Source organism: Rhinolophus ferrumequinum, chromosome 4, assembly GCF_004115265.2.
Source record: "Rhinolophus ferrumequinum isolate MPI-CBG mRhiFer1 chromosome 4, mRhiFer1_v1.p, whole genome shotgun sequence".
In the NCBI taxonomy this organism is placed as follows: Eukaryota; Metazoa; Chordata; class Mammalia; order Chiroptera; family Rhinolophidae; genus Rhinolophus; species Rhinolophus ferrumequinum.
This window is the reverse complement of record NC_046287.1, coordinates 59,463,442-59,484,882: the sequence shown is the minus strand read 5'-3', so window position 1 is coordinate 59,484,882 and position 21,441 is coordinate 59,463,442. Positions and strand designations below refer to the sequence as shown.

General features: G+C 36.1%; 1 protein-coding gene across 3 annotated transcripts in view; it reads right to left on the bottom strand.

Moving 5' to 3' along the window:
- ZMAT4 (zinc finger matrin-type 4) overlaps nucleotides 1–21,441 on the bottom strand; it is a 325,908-nt gene that overhangs the window by 103,543 nt on the left and 200,924 nt on the right. For all 3 annotated transcript variants that reach the window (XM_033104618.1, XM_033104619.1, XM_033104620.1), the window contains one exon: nucleotides 6,115–6,342. In XM_033104618.1, coding sequence (XP_032960509.1) covers nucleotides 6,115–6,342 — 228 coding nt within the window. The remainder of the gene's footprint in view (nucleotides 1–6,114; nucleotides 6,343–21,441) is intronic.

The following is a 21,441-nucleotide window of genomic DNA, read 5'->3' as shown; positions in this document are numbered from 1 at the left end:
TAAAGGCAGAAGTTGTGTTTTAGAGGAGTAATAAATTCCAGTGGCCTCTCTAGAAGTATGTTGTCTCTTCACAGAACTTGGCTTCTCAATCACTGGCCCTATGAACAGTGAATATGATTTCTTGGCATTTCTATACCCACTCCAGCTGAGATGGAGTCATGAATGTGGGAAAAACTCCGTTATTAAAAGTATATAATATACTTTGGAAAGAATTTATTCCCAGAAAACTGAGAGTTGACTCTGCCCATTCTACACTTGAGTTCAAAGCAAGTTCTATACTAAAATACATAAGCTCTCAAAATCAACAGTTTCAAAACAAAGAGTTGTCAGATTTCTAGTTTGTCAATGATGAGTCTCTGAAAATTGTTGCACCTGCAATCAGAAATTCTGGATCTAAACATAACTTAGAAGGGGCCAGTCACTTCATTTCTCTTGGCCTTCGAATCCTGCTCTATAAAAAGAAGGGGCATAATTCAATGATGTTTGATGTTCTTTTCAGCACTATCAATTTATGATGCTCAGAAACATCATGACATTTTCAAATGAGTTCTTTTGCCTGTGTCTTTAGATGGAAATTAAACCAGATTAGTCTAGTTTCCTCAGAAACAATGAAATGACTGCACATTTTTCAATCCTAAAACTTTTAAAAGAATAAATGATAAAGGTCTACAAAATGAACATTCCATTTCCTTCTAGCTATAATTTATACTGTCATTATTTCTAAAAATGAAAGTGCTTTATATTTGTGTTTTATGCTGACAAGAAGAATTTAAACTATAAAGCAAACCTCTCAAGTACTTTCTGACTATTGAATTTTGTAATTCCATAATTCCTTTGTTTTCCACATTGGATTCTATGCTGTTTTTCTTATTAAATTCAACTTGGAAGTAGAGACAAATATTATCTGTTTTCTGTTTTCTGGAATGAAGAACCCTAAAGTTGAGTCAGTAACCAGGTTATGCATATTAATAACTATTTAGGCCAATCCCATTTAAATTTCTTTGTTATTCTATAAGAATAATTTTTCTTTTAAAAATTTGATCTGCTACTTGAAGCAAAGGGAAGAATGCTAACACAGTTCTACAATTTCCAATGACTAAATAGTGTAACTATCACACAACCACAGAAGGTGCAAAAACAACCACAGAAGGTGCTATTAAATTATATACAAATAATAGGTAGAAAGTTATGTGTAGGTTACATGACTCAAGGTCAATATACAAAAATCAACTGCATTTTCTATATATCAGTAACAAACATATACAAATGAAATTTCAAAAAATATAACTTATACTCTGTTAAACAACATAAAATAATTGAGGATAAATTTAACAAATATGTTTAAAACATTTACACTGAAAACCACAGAACATTACTAATAGAACTTAAAGAAGCATAATTAAATAGAGAGATACACGATGTTCGTGGTTTGGAAGACTTATTATTGTGAAGAATTTAAATAAATTCTCCTCAAATTCATCTACAGATTACATTCAATCCCATTCAATAGTCCAATAAGCCTTTTATATAGAGATTGACAAGCTAATTACAAAATGTAAATAGAAATGCAAAGGATTTAGAACAGCCAAGCAATCTTTCGAAAGTAGAACAAATCTGGAAAAATTGCACTACCTGGTATCAAGACTTGTGTAACGCTTAAAAAAAAAAAATCAATACAATGTAGTTCTGGCATAAAGATAGATGAAGAAATCAATGGGACACAATAGATTATATAGAAATAGACTCACATACAATCAACAGATTTTTAATAAAGATGCCAAGACAATTCAATGAGGGAAATAACATATTTTCAACAAATTTGTTGTAACAACTGGGTAAATATATGACATATGAAATATGAAATATATGAAAAAGTGAATTTCAACTGCTACCTTACATCATTACAAAAATTAATTTGAGATACATCATAATCATAAATGTAAAACCTAAAATAATAAAACTTGTGGAGACAACATACAAGAATGTCTTTGATTATGGGTATAAACAAAGATGTTTAGATGGGACACAAAAAACAATGATAATAAAAGAAACAGATAAATTAGACCTCCATAATTTAAATGTCTGCTCATGAGATATTATTTAAGAAAATGAAGAGCCAAGTCACAGACTAGAAGAAAAATATTCATAATGCATATATCTGACAAAGGATGTGTATTGGTAATATATGAAAACCTCCTATCTACTACTCAGTAACAAAAAAGGAAAACAACCAAATTTTGAAAAATACAGACAAAAAACATGAACAGATACTTCTCAAAGAAAGACACACAAATGACCAATAAGCACATTTTTACAAAAAGCACGCTAGTCAAGATGGAAACACAAATTAAAGCCATAATGAAATATTCTTACTCTTAATGAAATACACTCGCTAAAGCAGCTAAACTTTAAAGACTGACAAAAACAAAAGCTGGTGAGAATATAGAATTCATATACAGTAGTTTCTTCTTATCGGTGGGGGATATGTTCCGAGATTCCCCAGAGGAAGACTGAAACCACAGGTAACACCAAATCCTACATATGCTAAGTTTTTTTCTATACATACATAGTTATGATAAAGTTTATTTTATAAATTAGGCACAGTAAGAGATTAACAACAATAACCAACAATGAAATAGAACAATTATAAATACTGCAATAAAAGTTATGTGAACGGCTTTGGGGCCATCACTAAGTAAAATAAGGGTTACTTGAACATAAACACTGCGATACCATGACATTCCATCTGATAACTGAGGCAGCTACTAAGTGACTGAGGACGGAGAGCGCATACAGTGTGAAGATACTGGACAAGGGGGGATTAATTTCCCAGGCAGGATGGAACAGGATGGTGCGAGATTTCATCATGCTACTCAAGGCAGCACAGAATTTAAAACGTATGTATTGTTTATTTCTGGAATTTTCCATTCAAAATTTTTACACCACAATTGACTGTGGGTAATTGAAACCAGGGAAAGCAAAACTGCAGACAAGGGGATACTACTGTATGTTTCTTTTGGGAATGCAAAATAATGAAACCACTTTGAAAAAAATTTTGGCAGTTTCTTATATAGTTAAAAATACACCCAATTTATAACCCACCAATTCTCCTCCTAGGAATTCACTAAGAGAAGTAAAACACGTCAACAAAACAAACAAAAAAAATGTTCATGAAAGCTTTATTCTAAATAGCACCCCCAAAAATCAAGAGGATAATAAATAGACAAATTGTAGGATTTGGTGTAGAATACTACTCCTTAATAAAGAGCAAAGGGCTACTCTGCTTTATATGCAACAAATGGATACATTTCAAAAACAATATGCTATATAAGAGATGACAGACGCACAAAAAAAGACAGTTTCTACTTCCATTTATATGAGGTTTTAGAACAGGCAAAACTAATCTATAGTGAAGAAATAAGAAAAGTGGCTCCATAGAATAAGAGGTTAGGATTGACCGGGAACGGGCACATGAAAATTTTCTCAGGTTGGAGAAGTAATGTATCTCGAAAGGGGCTATACAGGTGTTTGCATTGTTAAAACTTACCGAACTATAACACTTAATAGCTCCTCATTTCACAGTATGTAATAAAATACACATTTAAATAAAATACACATTTTTTTAAAAGTTAGAAGAAAAAAAATCATAAACAATTTTCTGTAAAAATTATTCAATCAGGATCCTTTAAGAAATGAAAACGATTACCATGTTAAGAATGTAGGATTTTAGGTGATTTTTAAACTTTGCTTTCTCTGTTTATTCATTCAGCAATTATAGAATACCTAATATGCGGCTGTCACTGTTCTAGGTGTTTTGAACAGACCAGTGAGCAAAACAGAGATGCCTGCTTTCAAGTTGCTAATAATCTATGGGGGCGGGGGGGTAAAGAGAAAGACAAGAAAATCAGGAAAGCCATAATAAATAAGTAAATGATGTAGTGTTCAAAAAACTGAGAAATGCTGAGAAATAAAACCTGTAACACTGCCATACCATGCTCCAGCTGCTTGACAACATTTTTTTAAAAAAAGTTATGGATATGCCTTTATTAATGTATTAGGATTTTTGCCCTTATTAATCGATTGATCATGCATTAGAAACATTCCAGAAATGGGTGGGGGGAGAGAGACTTTGTTTTAAAACGTGCTGGATTATCGTAATTGCTTTATTCTTCAAGCTTTTGCACTACTTAATGCCTGAATAAGTATATATCAAGATGTCACCTGGGGTAGGTGAAAAGGTTGGTTTCAAGGACATTGTATTCAATGCTAATCACATTTCCTGCGTTACTGAGTCATAGTTACATTGAGTTATCAAGCCAAAGAGCAGCCCTTTCTGTCTTCTGTATAGCTGCTCAAATGTTACAGAATTCAGACACCCAAGTCATTAAGATGTGGTTGTACATAAAATATGCTGCACTGATAATTCAAAATAGACAAGAAGAATGTGCTCTAGGAATAATTCTTCTATAATTCATAATATCTGCCACAAAACATAAATAAAGCCCTATTTTTCTCCTCCAGTGCCCTGCCTTGAAGGAGTCACTGAGCCAACTTGTTATCTGCCAGAAACAGTGAGTTGTGGGTAGGCCTTCAGCTATGCATGGACTCTTCCAGTATTTTTTCAAAAGTCATAGACTGAGAACATAAGAAACCTCCCAACAAAAACCAATAACAGCAACAACTCAAAAGTTTTTGCAATGAGATTATTCAACGTACAAAAATATTAAAACCCATGTTGTAAAACATACACAAAAATAAAGTGTTTTAAATGTTTACTCTTATTTGCAGTTTTAATTACGCACTTTGGAAAAATCAGTTTCTCATCAACTTCTATAGATGTACTAATGGACCTCTGATCCTAAATATACGCTGCATTAGAGAACTCTTCCATGATAACGTGTTTATCTGCCAGCAGCATTTCTGTTCCCTTGCCTCTCTGCCCGTACCTATATAATTCTGCTCACACAGCATGCCTTCTCACCTGCTAAAATGCTGCCCACATTTTTAGTTCCAACTCAAGTCCCTTTCCTTGGTGAAGTCCTCCCCAACCAACATAATCAAAAGTGACTTGTCCCTCCTCTCATCTCACACAGCATGATCTTCTGTACCATGTATTTGGTCCAGAATTGTACCAGCTCATTTCCTGATTACAATTATTCTTCTTGGAGGCTCATAGTCCAGTTAGGGTACTAAGAATTGCAGCCTCTACATACAGAACCTATTTTAAATTCAAGTTGTATTTGCAAAATTGATTTGTAAATTTTGTTATTACAGCTATTATGAATGATGATTCCCTGGCCAGCCCATAAAAGCTTATCGAACCCATACAATGTCTGACATACAATATCAATAGCACCCTTCACCAAATTATTCTTCTGAGAAAACCCATTTTCTCAGAAAAATACAGTCAGTGATTTTGTTCTGCTTCTACACTGCCAACATCAAGTTGATAAAAAAAAAAAAATGCTTAAACGGTTATGGGCGGTGAAATATTCTGTAAAGTCCCACAGATTGGTATATGCCTTTCTAAGAAATTCATGGGAATAATCCTCACCCTATTGTTTCCAAGTTTCTCCTCAGTAGCTTCTGTGAAACCTCCTGTGAACTCAGTGAATGCTACATGGTTTCCATCAATCAAGACAATACTGTCAGAATAGGGTGGGGGGAGCCAGGTATTGACTGGATATTTCATTAAAGGGGCTTGCTTTAAGCCTTTAAATAGAGTCAATGTGTTGCCTTATTTGAGCTGAATTCATAAAAGCACAAAAGTTAAAAATAAGATAATTCTATGTGGCATTTTTAGCGTCTTCTCTTATACTGCTCACGTACAAAAGCATTCATTAGAAAAGATATTTAAAGATAAAGCAGAAGAAAAAAAATCTGGTTCATGGATGGGTGGCTTTCATTTGAAAAACAGTCAATAAAAATATGGAAATAAACACTTTGAAACACAGGAGGTTACAAAAATTAAGCTAGTTTTGTGTTCGTTTCTTTTTTCTTCTATTCCTTTTGCATGAGCCTAGATTAAAAAGACTAATCATGCCAATTTGCAAAAACACAAGCGTTTCGCTGAAAGCCTAGTTCTGGGGCAGAAATTAGCAGAGTTTCTCTTACCTCTTAGTTCCCCCATATCCAGAGTTGTCCCAAGTTGTTCTAATAAAGCAACTCTTGCCGCATTCTTTTTGTGTTTCTTGCCATCATAATGTTGCTGGGCCATCAGAGGATTATTAAACCAGGCTGCGCAGAGGCCACAGTATCTGTCTGAATCTCTTCTTTGATAGGGAGAGGCAACCACAGGCGCAGCATCTACCCTTGGAGGCTTAAGTGAGCTCAGGGGGGTTGCTGTGAAGGCAAACAACCAGAGAGAACCACAGCCAGGTTAGTACACTTGTCCTCAGTCTCTGAAAGTGGAAGAATCTCATGTTCATTCTAGAGCTCAAAAACCCAATAGTTTATTGACAGCATCAAAATAATCTTTGCCAGCTTTCATTTTTGAAGGTGGGATATGACTGAGAATTCCTAATGTATTGAGATCAGAGTTTTCACTTTGTTATGCTTAAATTTGATAGTTCAGGAGACCATTCCTTATGAAGAAAGATATTTTTAAAAATAAACTCTTAGAGATAAAGGATGGTCTGTTAATGAAATTAAAGCCAAAACTTGAAGTAAACATTGAATAATCAGGACGTGAAAGCTTCTGAATGAATGAACGAGACATTTGTGTGCTACAAATAGAAATCACCAATAAATAAAGGATTCAACCAAGTGATAGAAACAGATCTTTCAGTGACATGGATTGTACCAATTGACGAAATCATGCTAATTTTATTGTCAGTTATTTCTGTTTATTGTGATAGGTTATTTTCAACCTATAACTTCTAAAATTGATATTAAAAGTACAATTTTTTTTTAAAAAAATAAAAGGCCAAAAGACAAACATATGGGGCAAATGTTGCTTCTCTAAAGAAAAAAAGACATATATTACTATTTTGAGATTACATAGTTCCAGCTATTAGCACACTCCATTGTGAGCTTATTATTTTTGGTCCAGAAAAAAAAGAACCTAACTTGAAGTTTACTACAGAAACTAAAAAGTAACTTTTTTTATGCATTACAACATACAAATTACTTTCATCCTCACAAAAACTATGATTGGGATTATTGTTCCATTTCCCAGGTGATGGACTTCAGAGATGCCAAATGATTTACTAAAGGTGAAATATCTAATTATGGTAAAAGTAGGATTCCAAACCAAATCCTTAATTTCCAAGGTCAATGTACATTTTGATACCCCTAACGACTCTTCATACTTCATAATAAAAAAAGGGATTTTTTTTCCCTAGACCTCACTCATCTTTGTATTTTATATAGGATTTAATTTAATTTGGGTAATAAGTTCTCACACAAATATTTTGGAGAAAAAAAAATATTTAAATTTTCACACAGCCCATTAGTCATAATGCCATATAGCAGTACCTTCTACGAGGTGTGATTAAAAAATACGGTGAATATTTAAATTTAAAAATACAGTAAAAGACACATTGTCATTAACTTCCCTCAAAATACTCTCCCTCACTTCAAACATACTTATCTCCTCCTTCTTGCCACTTTCTGAAGCAGTTCTAGAAGTCCTCTTTCGTGAGTGTCTTTAGTTGCACTGCCATGGCTGCCTCTATGTCCTAAATCATTTTGACTTTGGGGAAGAGCCAGAAGTCACATCGTGCCAGATCAGGTGAATAAGGTGGATGAGGACACACTGTACTGTTTTTATTTGACAGAAACTGCCATACCAGAAGTGATTTGTGACTCGAAGTAGCGTCATGATGGAGGATGAAGTAAAGACACTCATGAAAGAACTGCTTCTTTCTTGAGAAAGTGTCAAGAACAATGGGATATGTGTGTGTGAAGCAAGGGGGAGTATTTTGAGGGGGATTAATGGCAATATGTCTTTTACTGTAATAAATATTTTAAAATGTACACATTCACCATATTTTGTGATCACACCTCAGATTTGTTCTTTGTCACTGTGAATTGAAAAAAAAATGAAAATTAAGGTCATTCCAAGGAAAAGCTGAAATCTAGAACATCAATAACAGGTTGAGGACCCATTTAATCAATTCCCACATTTTTCAAATAACTTTACGTGGACTTTTATGTTTTAGATTAAATAACTGATGTAATTACTTGCTAAATGATATTTTAATTCAAAAGATGCCTGTAGTGAACAATGTCTCGAGAAAGTCTTTACCTCCCTATCCAGAGATTTCATCAGCTAGGGAAGTTTTGGCTGGCTTGGATGAAAATGAATGGTATTATTTTTATAGGGACTTAGAGAAATAATATGTCTCTTAAAAGCCTCATTGCCAGACATAGTCATAAATCACTATGTGAAAATAAAGCTCAAACAGGGGCTGTACCATCATAGCAGCCTCCCAGTATCATTCTGCTGTGACTCAAAAATGTTAATAAAAAGTTACAAATATGCAGTTGACCTGCATGTAAGAGGACTGCTATCCACTTTCTGAAGGAAATTGCATCTTGCTTCCAAAGTTTCCTGCATCCTTATCAATTTCTGAGGATTTATAGCCACCTGTTGTTTTTGAGAGCAGTGGAAAATATATCAAATGTTTGCAATCTGAATGAATGTTGACTCTTGAAACATAATTTACTTTTCTCTAAACTTGGCCCTATAAAAAAAAAGTTCAGAGTCAAATTTATCAATTAATACCTTATACATCACATTCTGGCAGGAGTGATGCACAATAGAAAATTCGTCAAATAAGACAGCAATCTTATCTTGCGCATAAGTAGTTTGATGCTGCGTCTGTATAATAGCTTCTCCTCTTTAATAATTGTACTATTCTTTGTACAGCTGGAAAGTTTAGTTTTTCTTATGCTTCTGTTTCCAATTCTCTTCAACAACTTCAACTCAGTTTATATTCTGTATAATGGCCAACTAAGGTAGTAGCATGAGCGGAGTGGCAACAGTTTAGAATCAAAGTCAGAAATCAAGGTTGGGTTGGACTTCACCACCACTGAGCTGTGTAAACTTTGGCAGGTGTCTGATATTTCTGGTTTCCACAAGGTTAAAATTCAATGTCACCATCTCTTTAAAACTGATAGTGTGGGGATGGAACGCACTGTAGCAGCAGTCTCTCTCTTACGGCTTTTACTGAATGCCAAGTAGTAAGGTTATATAGGAAGAGAGCAGTTTCCAGGTTATATTGTTAAATCTGTGTGTGTATTTGGATCATAACAATCATATTTCTTTGACAAAAGTGTATTATTCTAATAAAATGAATGCAAAGTAGGGTAAAGATTACCTTTTGTGGTTTAAAATGTGCTTTTAACAAAACACTTTGGTTGATGTATAGTTAATTTTTATTTTAATTTCATGCTTTATGTTTTCATTCTAATTGCAAATATATTTAGCCAAATATTGACTTCACTTCCCCAATGTAGAACTTAAAACCAAGAGTGAATTCATCAAAAGCCAGTAGTTTCCAAGCTTGGATGAACATTAGACTTACCGAGAGCTTTAAAACGCTGTATGTTCAGGTTGTTCCCCACACTAATTACATTAGAACCAAATGCTTTTAACGCCTCCCTCCCCCACCACCTTCATCCATGTTTTTAAAGCACAGCCAATGTTGTTAACCACTGTTCTAAATACTGCCAGATTTTATTTGAAAATGACTGTAAAATTAAGTCTTCTTGGATCTTCACATAAAAGAAAGTCACATATTACATCCAACAGCAACGGAGTAAAATTTTTTGTAGGCAATAACCAAAATGTCACATCTTAATCCAGAGACAGAAAGGAATAATTATTACTTGATATTTTCATAAAACCCCAGTTTTCCCATTTCACCAAGATAGAAAAGGTTCTCCAAAATAGTAGCTGATATTATGCCTTAATATGATAAATGTTAGGTGGCAATTCTGATCCTTTTCCACAAGCAGAAACTCAAATACACATTGAGCTGTTGAGATGTTATACCACCTATCTCTGGTTGCTGCCATCACCAGTTTGGTCTGCTGCTCTGTACCATCCTTCTCCACATAGCTAAACACCTGTCCCACAGGATGCTCCTTCATCCCATCTGGTCTGTGAGGCCTTGACAACTACCTTGTAACCTCAGGGGTGTGTGTGTATGTGTGTGTGTGTGTGTGAAATTAGATCATAATACTAATACTTGGATACTTGATATGTTTGAGTTTGCCATCTTCTCTACTACATGTCCACAATCCCTTATTTTAATTCAAAAAATTTTTTAAAATCCTGAAATTCAAAAGTTCTTCACCATTCATTTGTTATCAACCTGACCCGAATTCACACAAGGCTATTTATAGCGTGTGTGTGTGTGTGTATCACTTAGTGTGAATGTATATACAAGCTATGACAATTAGTTTGTGAACTTGTTGCAACGATGTTGCTAACATTTTCTGATGTCAGAGGGATTATTCATTATGAATTTGTACCAACTGGACAAACAGTTAACCAAGTTTACTCTTTGGGAGTGCTGAAAAGGCTGCGTGAAAAGTTAGACAACCTGAACTTTTCACCAACAATTCATGGTTCTTGCATCACGACAATGCACCAGCTCACGCGGCACTGTCTGTGAGGGAGTTTTTAGCCAGTCAGCAAATAACTATATTGGAACACCCTTCCTACTCATCAAATCTGGTCCCCAATGACTTATTTGTTTACCCGAAGATAAAGGAAACATTGAACGGAAGACATTTTGATGACATGCAGAATATCAAGGGTAATACGATGACAGCTCTGATGGCCATTCCAGAAAAAGAGATCTTTTGCTTTGAAGGGTAGACTAGGCGCTGGTGTTAGTGCATAGCTTCCCAAGGGAGTTCTTCAAAGGTGACCGTAGTGATATTCAGCAATGAGGTATGTAGCACTTTTTCTAGGATGAGTTCGTGAACTTAATTGTGTGACATCATACATATTACAATAGAATTATTAATATCTCTGATCATGGAGTGCTGGCTCAGATCCATCAAAAACAACAAGTGGACATGTACCTTATTATATATCAAAAATCCTAAAATTTCTGATTTTCAAAATTCATTCAATCCTAAATATTTTGAACAAAAGATCACAGATCTGTAGCCAGTTCAGAGTAACTGAAATAAACTCAGATTTTTCTAATGCTTGAGACAGTTGAAACAAATCAATCTCCAAAACTTGATTTCTAAGAATAACCTGACACTGGAAGAATTTTCAATATCACTTTTAGTGTCTTGCATAATGTTTGTCAAGGATCCTATTACCAACAGCTATTTATAGCTGTCTTGAGTAATCTAAAACAATGTGTATCTCTGTCCTATATTTGTTTCTTCGTGGAACAATAATCACAGTTGATCTACGGACAGAAATATTTCCAGAGTTCCTTGTGTGTGCCTCTCAGAACACTTTCGCACTCAGTGTATCATTGTGTACATCCAAACTTTTCATGATGCCAACACCTTGCATGGTGGCAGATGCATAGTGTATATCCCATGCCTTTTGCTGAATGAATGAATGACAGAATGCTCTTTACATGAGAAGCGAGTAAAGTACATCGGTAACCAGAGTTTTCTTGTTTCTTCTAAATTGTGTCATTTAGGCATGAGTAGTTAGGTGTTGTACTACTGGTCAATGTAAATACTACCTAATTAATAAGCAGCAAAGGAAATGGCCAAGACCAGATCTTCTGACTTGAATACCAGCGCCATATTTCAATGTCAACTCATTTCTAATGATGCCAGCACCACTAGGCCAAGGAAACCCACAAATTCACTACAGAATCAGAACAAACTTCCTAAGCTTCAACGCTTGTTCTCAGTGGGGATTATTTGGAAATATGCATTGTCTCTAAAACAATTTTTCTGATTTCCACACCTTATGATAAGCTGCCTCCCCCCCTCCCATTTTTTCCTACCCTAAATCATATTAACAGCAGTCGGAAGTCTTCAGCAAGTATCACTATTTTTTTGAAAATGCTGTTGACAGTTAAATTTTACTGGGCCATTCAGTGCTGGCCTGAGGAAATAGCTGTCAGTCTACACAGCTGCCAGTATAGACTGACAGCTCAATCTCCAAACAGTCCAGCCTCTTTTGCAGGTAAATGCCTCAACTCAATGCAAACTGTGCAAAGTCGGCGCTCAAAACATATATTCCCTTTGTATCTCTCACAGAGGATAGTGCTGCTTGTGTCGATTATAGATACTTCACAAACTTGATGAATAAAGGAAGACAAATACTAGTGAATTGCAGTCACCATCAACTCCGGGAGTTTTCATGTATTGATAAATAATATATGAAAGCTAAAATTTAAACCTTTGATAGTTTCATTAAACTTACTTTAAAGGATTAAAAACAAATTAGATGTTAATAAATGAGGATAGATTAAATAAACTGTGGACATCTATAGTCTGAAATACCAGGCAGTAATCAAAAACTTATTTCAGAAAAAAAGCAGGATATAATGTAAACTAAAAGATATGGTTTAGATGTAGGATGCAAACCAAATTATTTATTATTAAATTATATACACACACATCTATATATATATATAAAACTATACATAAAGACTAGAAGGCTATAAATAAAAACATTAGTGATGGTTATTTCTAAGTGTGGATTCTGGGTAATTTTCTTTATACTCATGGCTATATACTCCTTGATGCAGAGGGAAAGACATTTTTATTTTACCACTCATATACAGGTCATGCTAACTTGTTTTAGTACAAAGTTTAAAAATCACTGCTTATGGGACTTGTAGTGCCACAACCAGGTCTTAAATTAAATCTCAGATTTTATTTGCATTGAGTTATTATTCATTGATTGTTAATTTTGGGGAAACAGGTTGGGGAATGCTGGCTCAGTCATAATATGATGTAAAAGACCCTATTATATCTCTTATTTCTCCAAAAGACACAGGGAAAAGCTGTTTTTCCAACAGATACCATGTTTCCCAGAAAATAAGACCTAACCAGAAAAGAAGCCCTAGTATGATTTTTCAGGATGACATACCCTGAACATAAGCCCTAATTCGTCTTTTGGAGCAAAAATTAATATAACACCCAGTCTTATTTTGGGGGAAACACGGTAGCAGATCCAAAAATGGCTCTAATTATTTATATAAAATGACATATCTCTTTTCCTTCTCATATGATGTGTTTGGAAGTGAATTCTGCTATCTAGGGTTGCAAGATAGAAAAAGAAAAATGTGCTATTTCTTTTATGCCATGAAGGAAATTAAATAACTATAAAATATCCCATGTTCCAAAATATGTGCCATCAAACACTTCTGAGAGTAAACAACGATGAGGATGACCTAACAAAAACATCATTCCAACTCAATTTTGTGTCAACACTCTAAGTATAATCAGCTCGTTAACGGAATTGCTTCCTCACTCACGCTAAATTCATACATCATCAGTCTTCATTAATATTGTATTCATAGATCATTGATTTTCATTAATATAGAACTCCCTGTAGTTTCAGTCACTGATTAGATTCTAAATATCTTAAGTATGCCTGTTTTCTGCAGAACCCTAATCTTTGAAAATAAGCCATTAAACAGGACTGCAGAGGACATAAAAGTCCTTTTCTAACTTCCTCATGGTATTTGACCAAAGAACCCAAAGGCTGTGCTGCTCTATGTTCTTCTATTCACTGAAAACAGGAGGATACATGCAAGTTCCACAAGGAGAAGAACCTTTGTCTGTTTGGTTCACTGATGTATCCCAGGTCCAGGACCAGGCCTGGCACCTAGCAGGTGTTAAATAAACTCTTGTTAAATGAGGGGAGCATCTTGTTCTCCAGAAAGTTATCTATGGAAGAGAAAGAATCACGGTTTTACTTAAGGACATTCTGCTATATGATGTGTTAGCATCCTCTCCGTCACTTAAAAACAGCTGTTGCCATTGTGGATGTACAGGTATATCTCGTTTTATTACACTTCACTTTATTGCACTACACAAATGCTGCATTATTTTACAAATGGAAAGCAACACCTTTCACCAGCAAAAGTTGTGACTCATTGTATTGCAATACTTCATTGTGGTTGTCTGGAACCAAACCTGCAATACCTCTCAGCTTTGTTCGTAATGCTTTAATGGCATTTAGTCTTCAAACAGTATTCAGTTAGCGTGCTTTACCCCCTCTGAGTTCAGCGTCAGAATCTTTAGTTATGGCCACAGTTCCTAAAATCTGCACAGAAGTGCCCGGGGATGATGCAATGATCATAAAAGAGAGCCATAAGCTATTTTAAAATTCTGAGGAAAGCATAGTTACGTCTGTCAGATACCATGGGAACCACCATCTCAAGGTGGTTAAGTTTCAACACTGGACTCTACAGTCCTGTCAATGAGTTCATAGTCCTGTGAAGCTGGATTTTTGGAGGCTGCTGTGTACCTCCAATGCATCCAGCCAATCAATAAGGAACAGGAAATAAAAGTGACAATACCCCTTCTAATTCTAAGATTTGAGAAGTTATACAGGGCCCAACACGCAAATGTATCCATTAGAAAGTGTGGTGACGTAAGGAGAAATATAAATATTGTTTCCTTTCAATATATGTGTGTTATTTTTTCAGATGGTTGCTAAATTATCAGGACATAAATACTTATTAAGTTTCCTGGACACTAAGAGTTATGACATCATCCTACTATAGGATGCTTGAGCACGGATCAGTGACCTGCTAATTGGGCACTGTTGGAAATGCCCTTCCTCATACACCTCAGACAAGAGGCAGAGCTTCAGAAGGGCAGAGAGGGCTTCCCTGACAGGGACCCACTGAGTCACTGCCACACCTATGCCCGCCCCAGCAGGTATCATCCATAGATTAGCGAGCTGGACTGCATCACCCAGATCACAAGCAGTACTGTGAGGGGGGTGGTGAGCTGAAACCTGGGATCTCAGAGTCGCTTTTATTCTTTTAATTCTGCCATTATTCCCTGGCTCACCTAATCCATACTCCATGCTCAGGGGTGGGAACGATTTCCTTATCCAGCGGCATCAGCTATTCAGCTAGAGAGCCAGCTTCGCAGACCGTTTCTTATAGCCTATGAATATTTATAGAGGATTCAAAAATGAGAAGAGTGATCAGTGCCAGAAGCCCAGCGGAAGATAAAGTGCAGGCTGAGTTTAGAGGAAGACAGAGAGAAAGGGTGGCCTTTTGGCCTGGGCTAGAGGGAAGCTGAAACTTTAGAAGTGATTTCAGAGAAGTTAATACTGATATCATTCCTGAGTCCAGTGCATCTACACTTCTCTTCTTCACCCTCAGCCAGCCTGCCTCCCCCAAACAGGGACCTCCCGATTTCTCCATTCCTCCTCAGTTGTGAGTTGCCATACACATATAATAAAAATTGCCTCTATTTTATACTTAAAACTATGGATGTTAGCTATGCATATACTTTGCAGGTATCTATTAACATTTAATCCAGAAATAAAGTACTTTATATTCATTGTCACTTAGAAACTGCTAAATCTGAAGGTCTGATGCTATTCTGAGTCAGTTCTATAAAACCTCAAAGCCACCCTAGAGCGTCTTGAGGTCAGATTGGAGCTGCTTTGCTCCATCATGTAAGGTGCCTCCCAACACTTGAATAAAGAGAATCCAGAGTATCAGATGCTAACGGAAGAAGGTTCTCTGGTCCCTAAGAGTTTAAAGGCCACTGCCCTGTACCACTGCTTCTCATATTGAGCAATAAGGTTGGGGAGCAGAGGGTGATTATAAATAAGGGAGAGGTTTTAGGCTAGATAAGACTTTGTAAATAAGTGTTAGAAAATCAGTAGATAAATTAAATTCCTGGGAGAACAGAAACCTACCCAAAGCCTGAATCATTTAGCTGTATCATCCATAATCATTTATTTAACTATGGCTTGACCACAAATGGCACACTTTGTTGCCAGGCAGACACTGCCAAAAAGGGAGTGCATGACAGACAATATAAATTACTTCTACTGAAGAATTTTTAGGAAAACATACCATTAACAGCCAATAAGGATGACACTTAAAGCCTTCTACCCCATGTGTGTGCCACAGACCAAGAGCTACCACGTCACCTGGCAGTTTATTAAAGATCCAAATCTCAGGTCCAAACTCAGATCACTGGATGAGAAAGACTTTTATGAGAGCTACAGTTGATTCATATGCAAATGAAATTTGGAAAGTACTGAATTAGGATTCAGTGGTTCTCATCCCTGGCTGAGGGTTAGAATAAGCTGGGGGAAGTTAAACACTTATAGATTCTAGGCCCCATCGTAGGCCAATTCAACCAGAATCCCTTGTCATGGGGCTAAGCAATGGTGGCTTTTATGGCTTTGCAGGTGCTTCTAGTGTGCAGCCAGAATTGGAAGCCATCAGACTGGAGGGACACCATCTGTGACAGGCCTCATTTGCACCTCAATCTTACCAAGCATCTGTGTTTCTTGTTTTATGCATTCACCTATATGTGCTGGCACCATGGTTCACATTAGGCATAGAACACCACCCCAGCTCTCTTCTGAAATCTGGAATGCAAATATTTTAATTAATTTCACAGAACCATTTTATTATGTTGCATGAATTCTACAGAGGTCTATCTGCTTTCTTTAAAAAATCGTAACAGACGATAGGTATAGAGAAAATAAACGGATTTTAAAATAGAATCGAAGCACAACTCAGGGTAGGGTTTTTAACTATTCTGATGCTTCCTAACAGCAAATGGGGCTAATGATTCAACCTCATATCCTTGGCATGAGGATTAAAAGTGCCTGCTTGATAAAAGTAAGTTCCCACGCGTCCTGGCCACGGAGAAAATCAAGACTGAAACCTAAATGTCCTAATGTTTTTCCACTGCCCCATATGGGCATTAGCTCTGGCCAACTGGTACAGAGGCAGACCTGGCCTAGACTGGGAGTGTGGTGAGCAGGAGGCAAGGGGAGCGTTTGGGAAAAGTTAGAAAACCTCATCTACTGGCAGGGAAATACTCAAGTAACTAGTCATACATTTGCAGTTACTACAACAAACAGAATGTGTTGTAGAATAATAGGAAGTACAAATAAGAGCCAGAGAGATGGCGTCAGGATGAAAGATGCATGAGTGAGTAATGGTTAAAGGATTTGGAATTGCTTTTCCAGAAAAAAAGGAGTCAGAAGTATGATGCAATAGAACTTGAAACACATAGAGGATTTTGGAATTTGGACTGAAGGTCAGCTGTTTTCCAAAGCTGATGAAGAAGAGGAACAGCTTGGTCTTGGAACAGTATGCCTTTAGAAGAGAGGTACCGTCAGGGAGTGGATGCATGATGCTAAGACATGCTTACCACTCCCGATGGAGGTTTGTAGAATGTAAGCATTATGAACACCCAGTAGTGGAGGGGAGAGCGTTTCAACCACACTGGAAGCTGGGACTTAGAGTTAAAGGGAACAGAGAGATGGGTAAGATGATAAGACAAGATTCTATGAATTTCTAGGTAAAACTCATTCTATATCCTAGTCTCTGGATGAAACATAACATTCTTTTATAAAAAGTAAAACTCTTAAAGACGAAATCATCAGGATTAATAAAATGTATGGACGTCTTTCTCTCTGACTTATTTTGACTAAAAGTAACCCCCCTTTTGCGTTAAGAAAGACCGACTACAATGTTCATGTATTCACCAGACTTTGTTCTCGCCTCCCCTGCCCGTCAACATTCTTGATATATTGGTTTTATGAACTGAAAATGAAAGGTCCAGGGATTAAGATTTCATATGCTCTGTTGACTGAAAAGCAAAATAAAGATGCCAATTAGCACTTTGCCCTAATTATATCTTGATATAATTACAGAGAGAATTCATGAGTAGGCCATTCACCCCACACTCCTGCTTCTCACTGTAGTGATCTCAGTAGGTAGCGTACAACAAAAATCATGCCAGTAAATGACTGAGAACCCGTGGCTTCCAAAGACCTCTGTATCATTCAGTTTTGAAGGTTGTGCTCGGAAATCCTAGAGCATGTCGCCAGTCGGTATCACTAAAAATACGAATGGCTGCCTCCAAAAGGAATTGCCGATACTTCGTTGTGACCCTTTAATCTTGCCTTTGCAATTCATGATACCTCAAAGTGGCCAAAATCCTTTTGAAAACCTTGGATGGATTTACAATGAAAGCCGTACAGTAGCGTGTGCTCAACAGACAATTGAAGTCACATAGCAGGAAATCCTACACAGAGAAGCAGATTCCCTGAAGGCTGAGAGTAGAGAAAGCAAACATGACATTTCATCTTTCTGTTTTCAGATGGGCAATCTTCCTTGTGGTCTGTGTCACATGACAACTGATATAGCAGAAGAGCCTATTGAGAAATCAATTAATTGTCTTTCTTTCCTATGGACTTCATAAAATGAGAGGTGTTTCCCATTTCGTTCCAAACTGAGATTTAAGCCTTGAAGTCTGGTTTTCCCTACTCTCAGGATAAAATGAACAATGCATTTATTGTCTGAGGGACAAAGGGATCTGAGTATTCAAAGAGGGGTGTGCCTGATGTCAGGAAAGTGATTGCTTCTAGGGCCTAGGAAAAAAGAGGGTTGCAAGTTTGGACAGAGAATAGGGCCTTGGCTTTCTCTTCCACAGCCTAGATTGGCACAGAGGGGATGGAACCATCAGTGGAAGTCACTGACCAGGAGGAATAAGTTAAGCTGCACAGGAAGAAGGTGAGTGAGACCCATGCCAAGGAAGCCCTGGTTTCCCCTCCAGCCTGTGGAGGCCCAGTACACAACGGCATCTGTGTGGTTATGAAGTAGCCAGAGCCCACTGGCTGAGAGTCTTCTTTGAGGACACCTAATGCCTTCAGGCCCTTGTGTTGCCCAAAAGAGGGAGAGGGTACACAAAGAATGACCTATACTGACCTTCCAACCAATCTTCAGGGATAGAGGACAAAAGTAATTTAAATTGATTTCAAAAATATAAAGAAATGTGATATTTATTGCACTCAAGTGCTATCCAGTAATTCATACTTATTGCATCTGATTAGTAAAGGACCCAAACTGAATATTAAGCCAGACTTTTGAGGCTGTTTTAAATATATAAGTATTTCAAAAGATGAGAGAATATAGTCTGGGACATTTACTACCAATTATTTTAGGTGGAATGTTTGCTTTACAAGTGCCTTCTCAATTTCATAGACTAGACAGTTTTGGGGTTCTCATTTTTAATAGATAACAAGAATTATTAGCAGAAAATATTTCATTCAGTTTTTTTTTTCTGATGTGTAATGCATTCCGTGTATGAATTCCAAGTTCTAACCACATCTTCTACTGACAGCTTCAAAATAAGCACAGGAAATTGATTAATTTATTGTTCTACTATATTCCTTCATAAAAATGTATTAAAGAACACTTTATGGAATAAAGGTATAACCACGTCATAAAACCTATTGAAATCAACAACTGTCTCATGCTATAATTTATCACGCAAAAGAGAAAGTGATCTTATGGTATTTACAAGGATTTGTGAAAATCACCTAGGTTATATCCACACTGTTAAAAACTTTAATTCTATCCAATCATTGATCCTTTGTTTTATTGGTCATTGAATATAAAATAAAAGAACAGTAGCCTTGATCTAATCATTGTTCCAAGCCTCTTATGATCCATAGTGCACAAAAGTAGTGGCCAAAGAATTCAGCTCACCTTACATTGCTAGTTCATTTAAACTCTATTCACTGTAGAGTAGTCAACAGCCTGACTGATGTGGTTTCTTCTGAAAGCATGGCACCGTGGAAAACTTACTGCAAGAGAAGTCTCTTTGCCACAAGCCAGTTACATCACCTTGAGCAAATGTTTGCACCTCTCTAGGCCTGTTTCCTCACCAGGAAAATAAGATGATTGAAATAATGATTGGTAAGCATTTTTCAAACAATTCTATGAGTCTTTTACTTGTTGTATTTGTAAACATTCGAAAAGCCAAAAACATCACCAGAACAAGTGCACTGATCTAGAGATGATGCCTTAGAACACGCCAGCTTTCCTAATTTAAAAGGAAATGCACTGCTACGAAGATCTGCCTGTTTGACAAACTACTGTTTGCATATATTAAAACAAGTATATAGACAGGTTATGCAAGGCAAACCAAATAACCTGATTCAGCTGAGAGAAATGCCATGGATTATAAAATCTTATATGCAAATACAAGGTGCTGATTGAACATGAAATGCATGTATTATTCAAAATTCGAATTTACGTAACTTTCAAGCAGATCTAGAATACCCTGATCTTTATTCATTTAACAGAGAACTCAAATAAGCCATTCTGTCTGGCATCAAATTTATAGAAAAGCCCTGAAGTTCTCTGTCTCTCTCATTTTCAACAGGATATAAGGAAGGAAAGAAAAGACCCAACATGATTTCAGAAGAGAAATATATAATAAACACTGAGACACAAAACAAGCAGAGTCGACAAGATCATTGCTTATCTGTCCGTTTTCCCATATTGTTCACTATTCCTACAAATGAGAAATGCTTGCTTTAAGGTTGATAAATATCTGTCTTGGTTGCTTTATTGCTTCCAGTCATCTTAGTGAGAACCTTGGGGTTTGAACTGTGCTCCTCATTAGGTGAGCAAAAATCTACAATCATTTTATGAAGCATTAGTTATTACCACTTAGAGATCAAGGGAAAGTCCTAAAATGTGGAATCATAAGTCCTGGGTTCAAGTTCCAATTATGTATTTTACTATGTAACACCACTCAACACACTACTTTACCCTGTAAGGTCTCAGTTTCTTCATCAGTAAAATAGAGATAATAACACTTGATACTTTGTGTTTTTATGAAGATTAAATGAAACAATAAATGTGATGTTTTTAATACCATCTCTTTACAGTTATCAATTAAGATCATTGGTTTTATTATTGGGTTAGATTCAGCTTAGTTTACTCAACTGTAGTATTATCACACCCCAGGATCTTTAAAATATTATGTATTTTTATTCTATTCTTGAAAGATGAATAGTCTTTTTGAAACTTGTTTGTTAAAAATGTAATAAATAGAAAGTAACTTTTGATATGTAGATAGTTGATTTTTGTTATTCCTGGTAGTTATGTTCTATAAAGCCTCCAAGAACACAATTAACAAATACTGAACCATTGCTCCTTCGGGAAATTTAGGGTTTAGGCTTCTGTGAACCTGTGGTCACAACATTTTAATCAACTGATCAATATACTCATAGAACCTTGTTTTATATGTGTTTAAAGACACCATATATACATATATATATTTATATATTGCTTTTGTTAACATTATATGTGTGTGTGTGTGTGTGTGTGTGTGTGTGTGTGTGTGTATTCGATTCAAAGCCAATGGCACTATAACTTATGTCTGGATGAAGCTTATCCAAACACACATATTTTTTCCTGGAAGGAACATCACAGACTTCTTGTATTTAGGAATACTAGACAGCACTTCAACACTATCCTT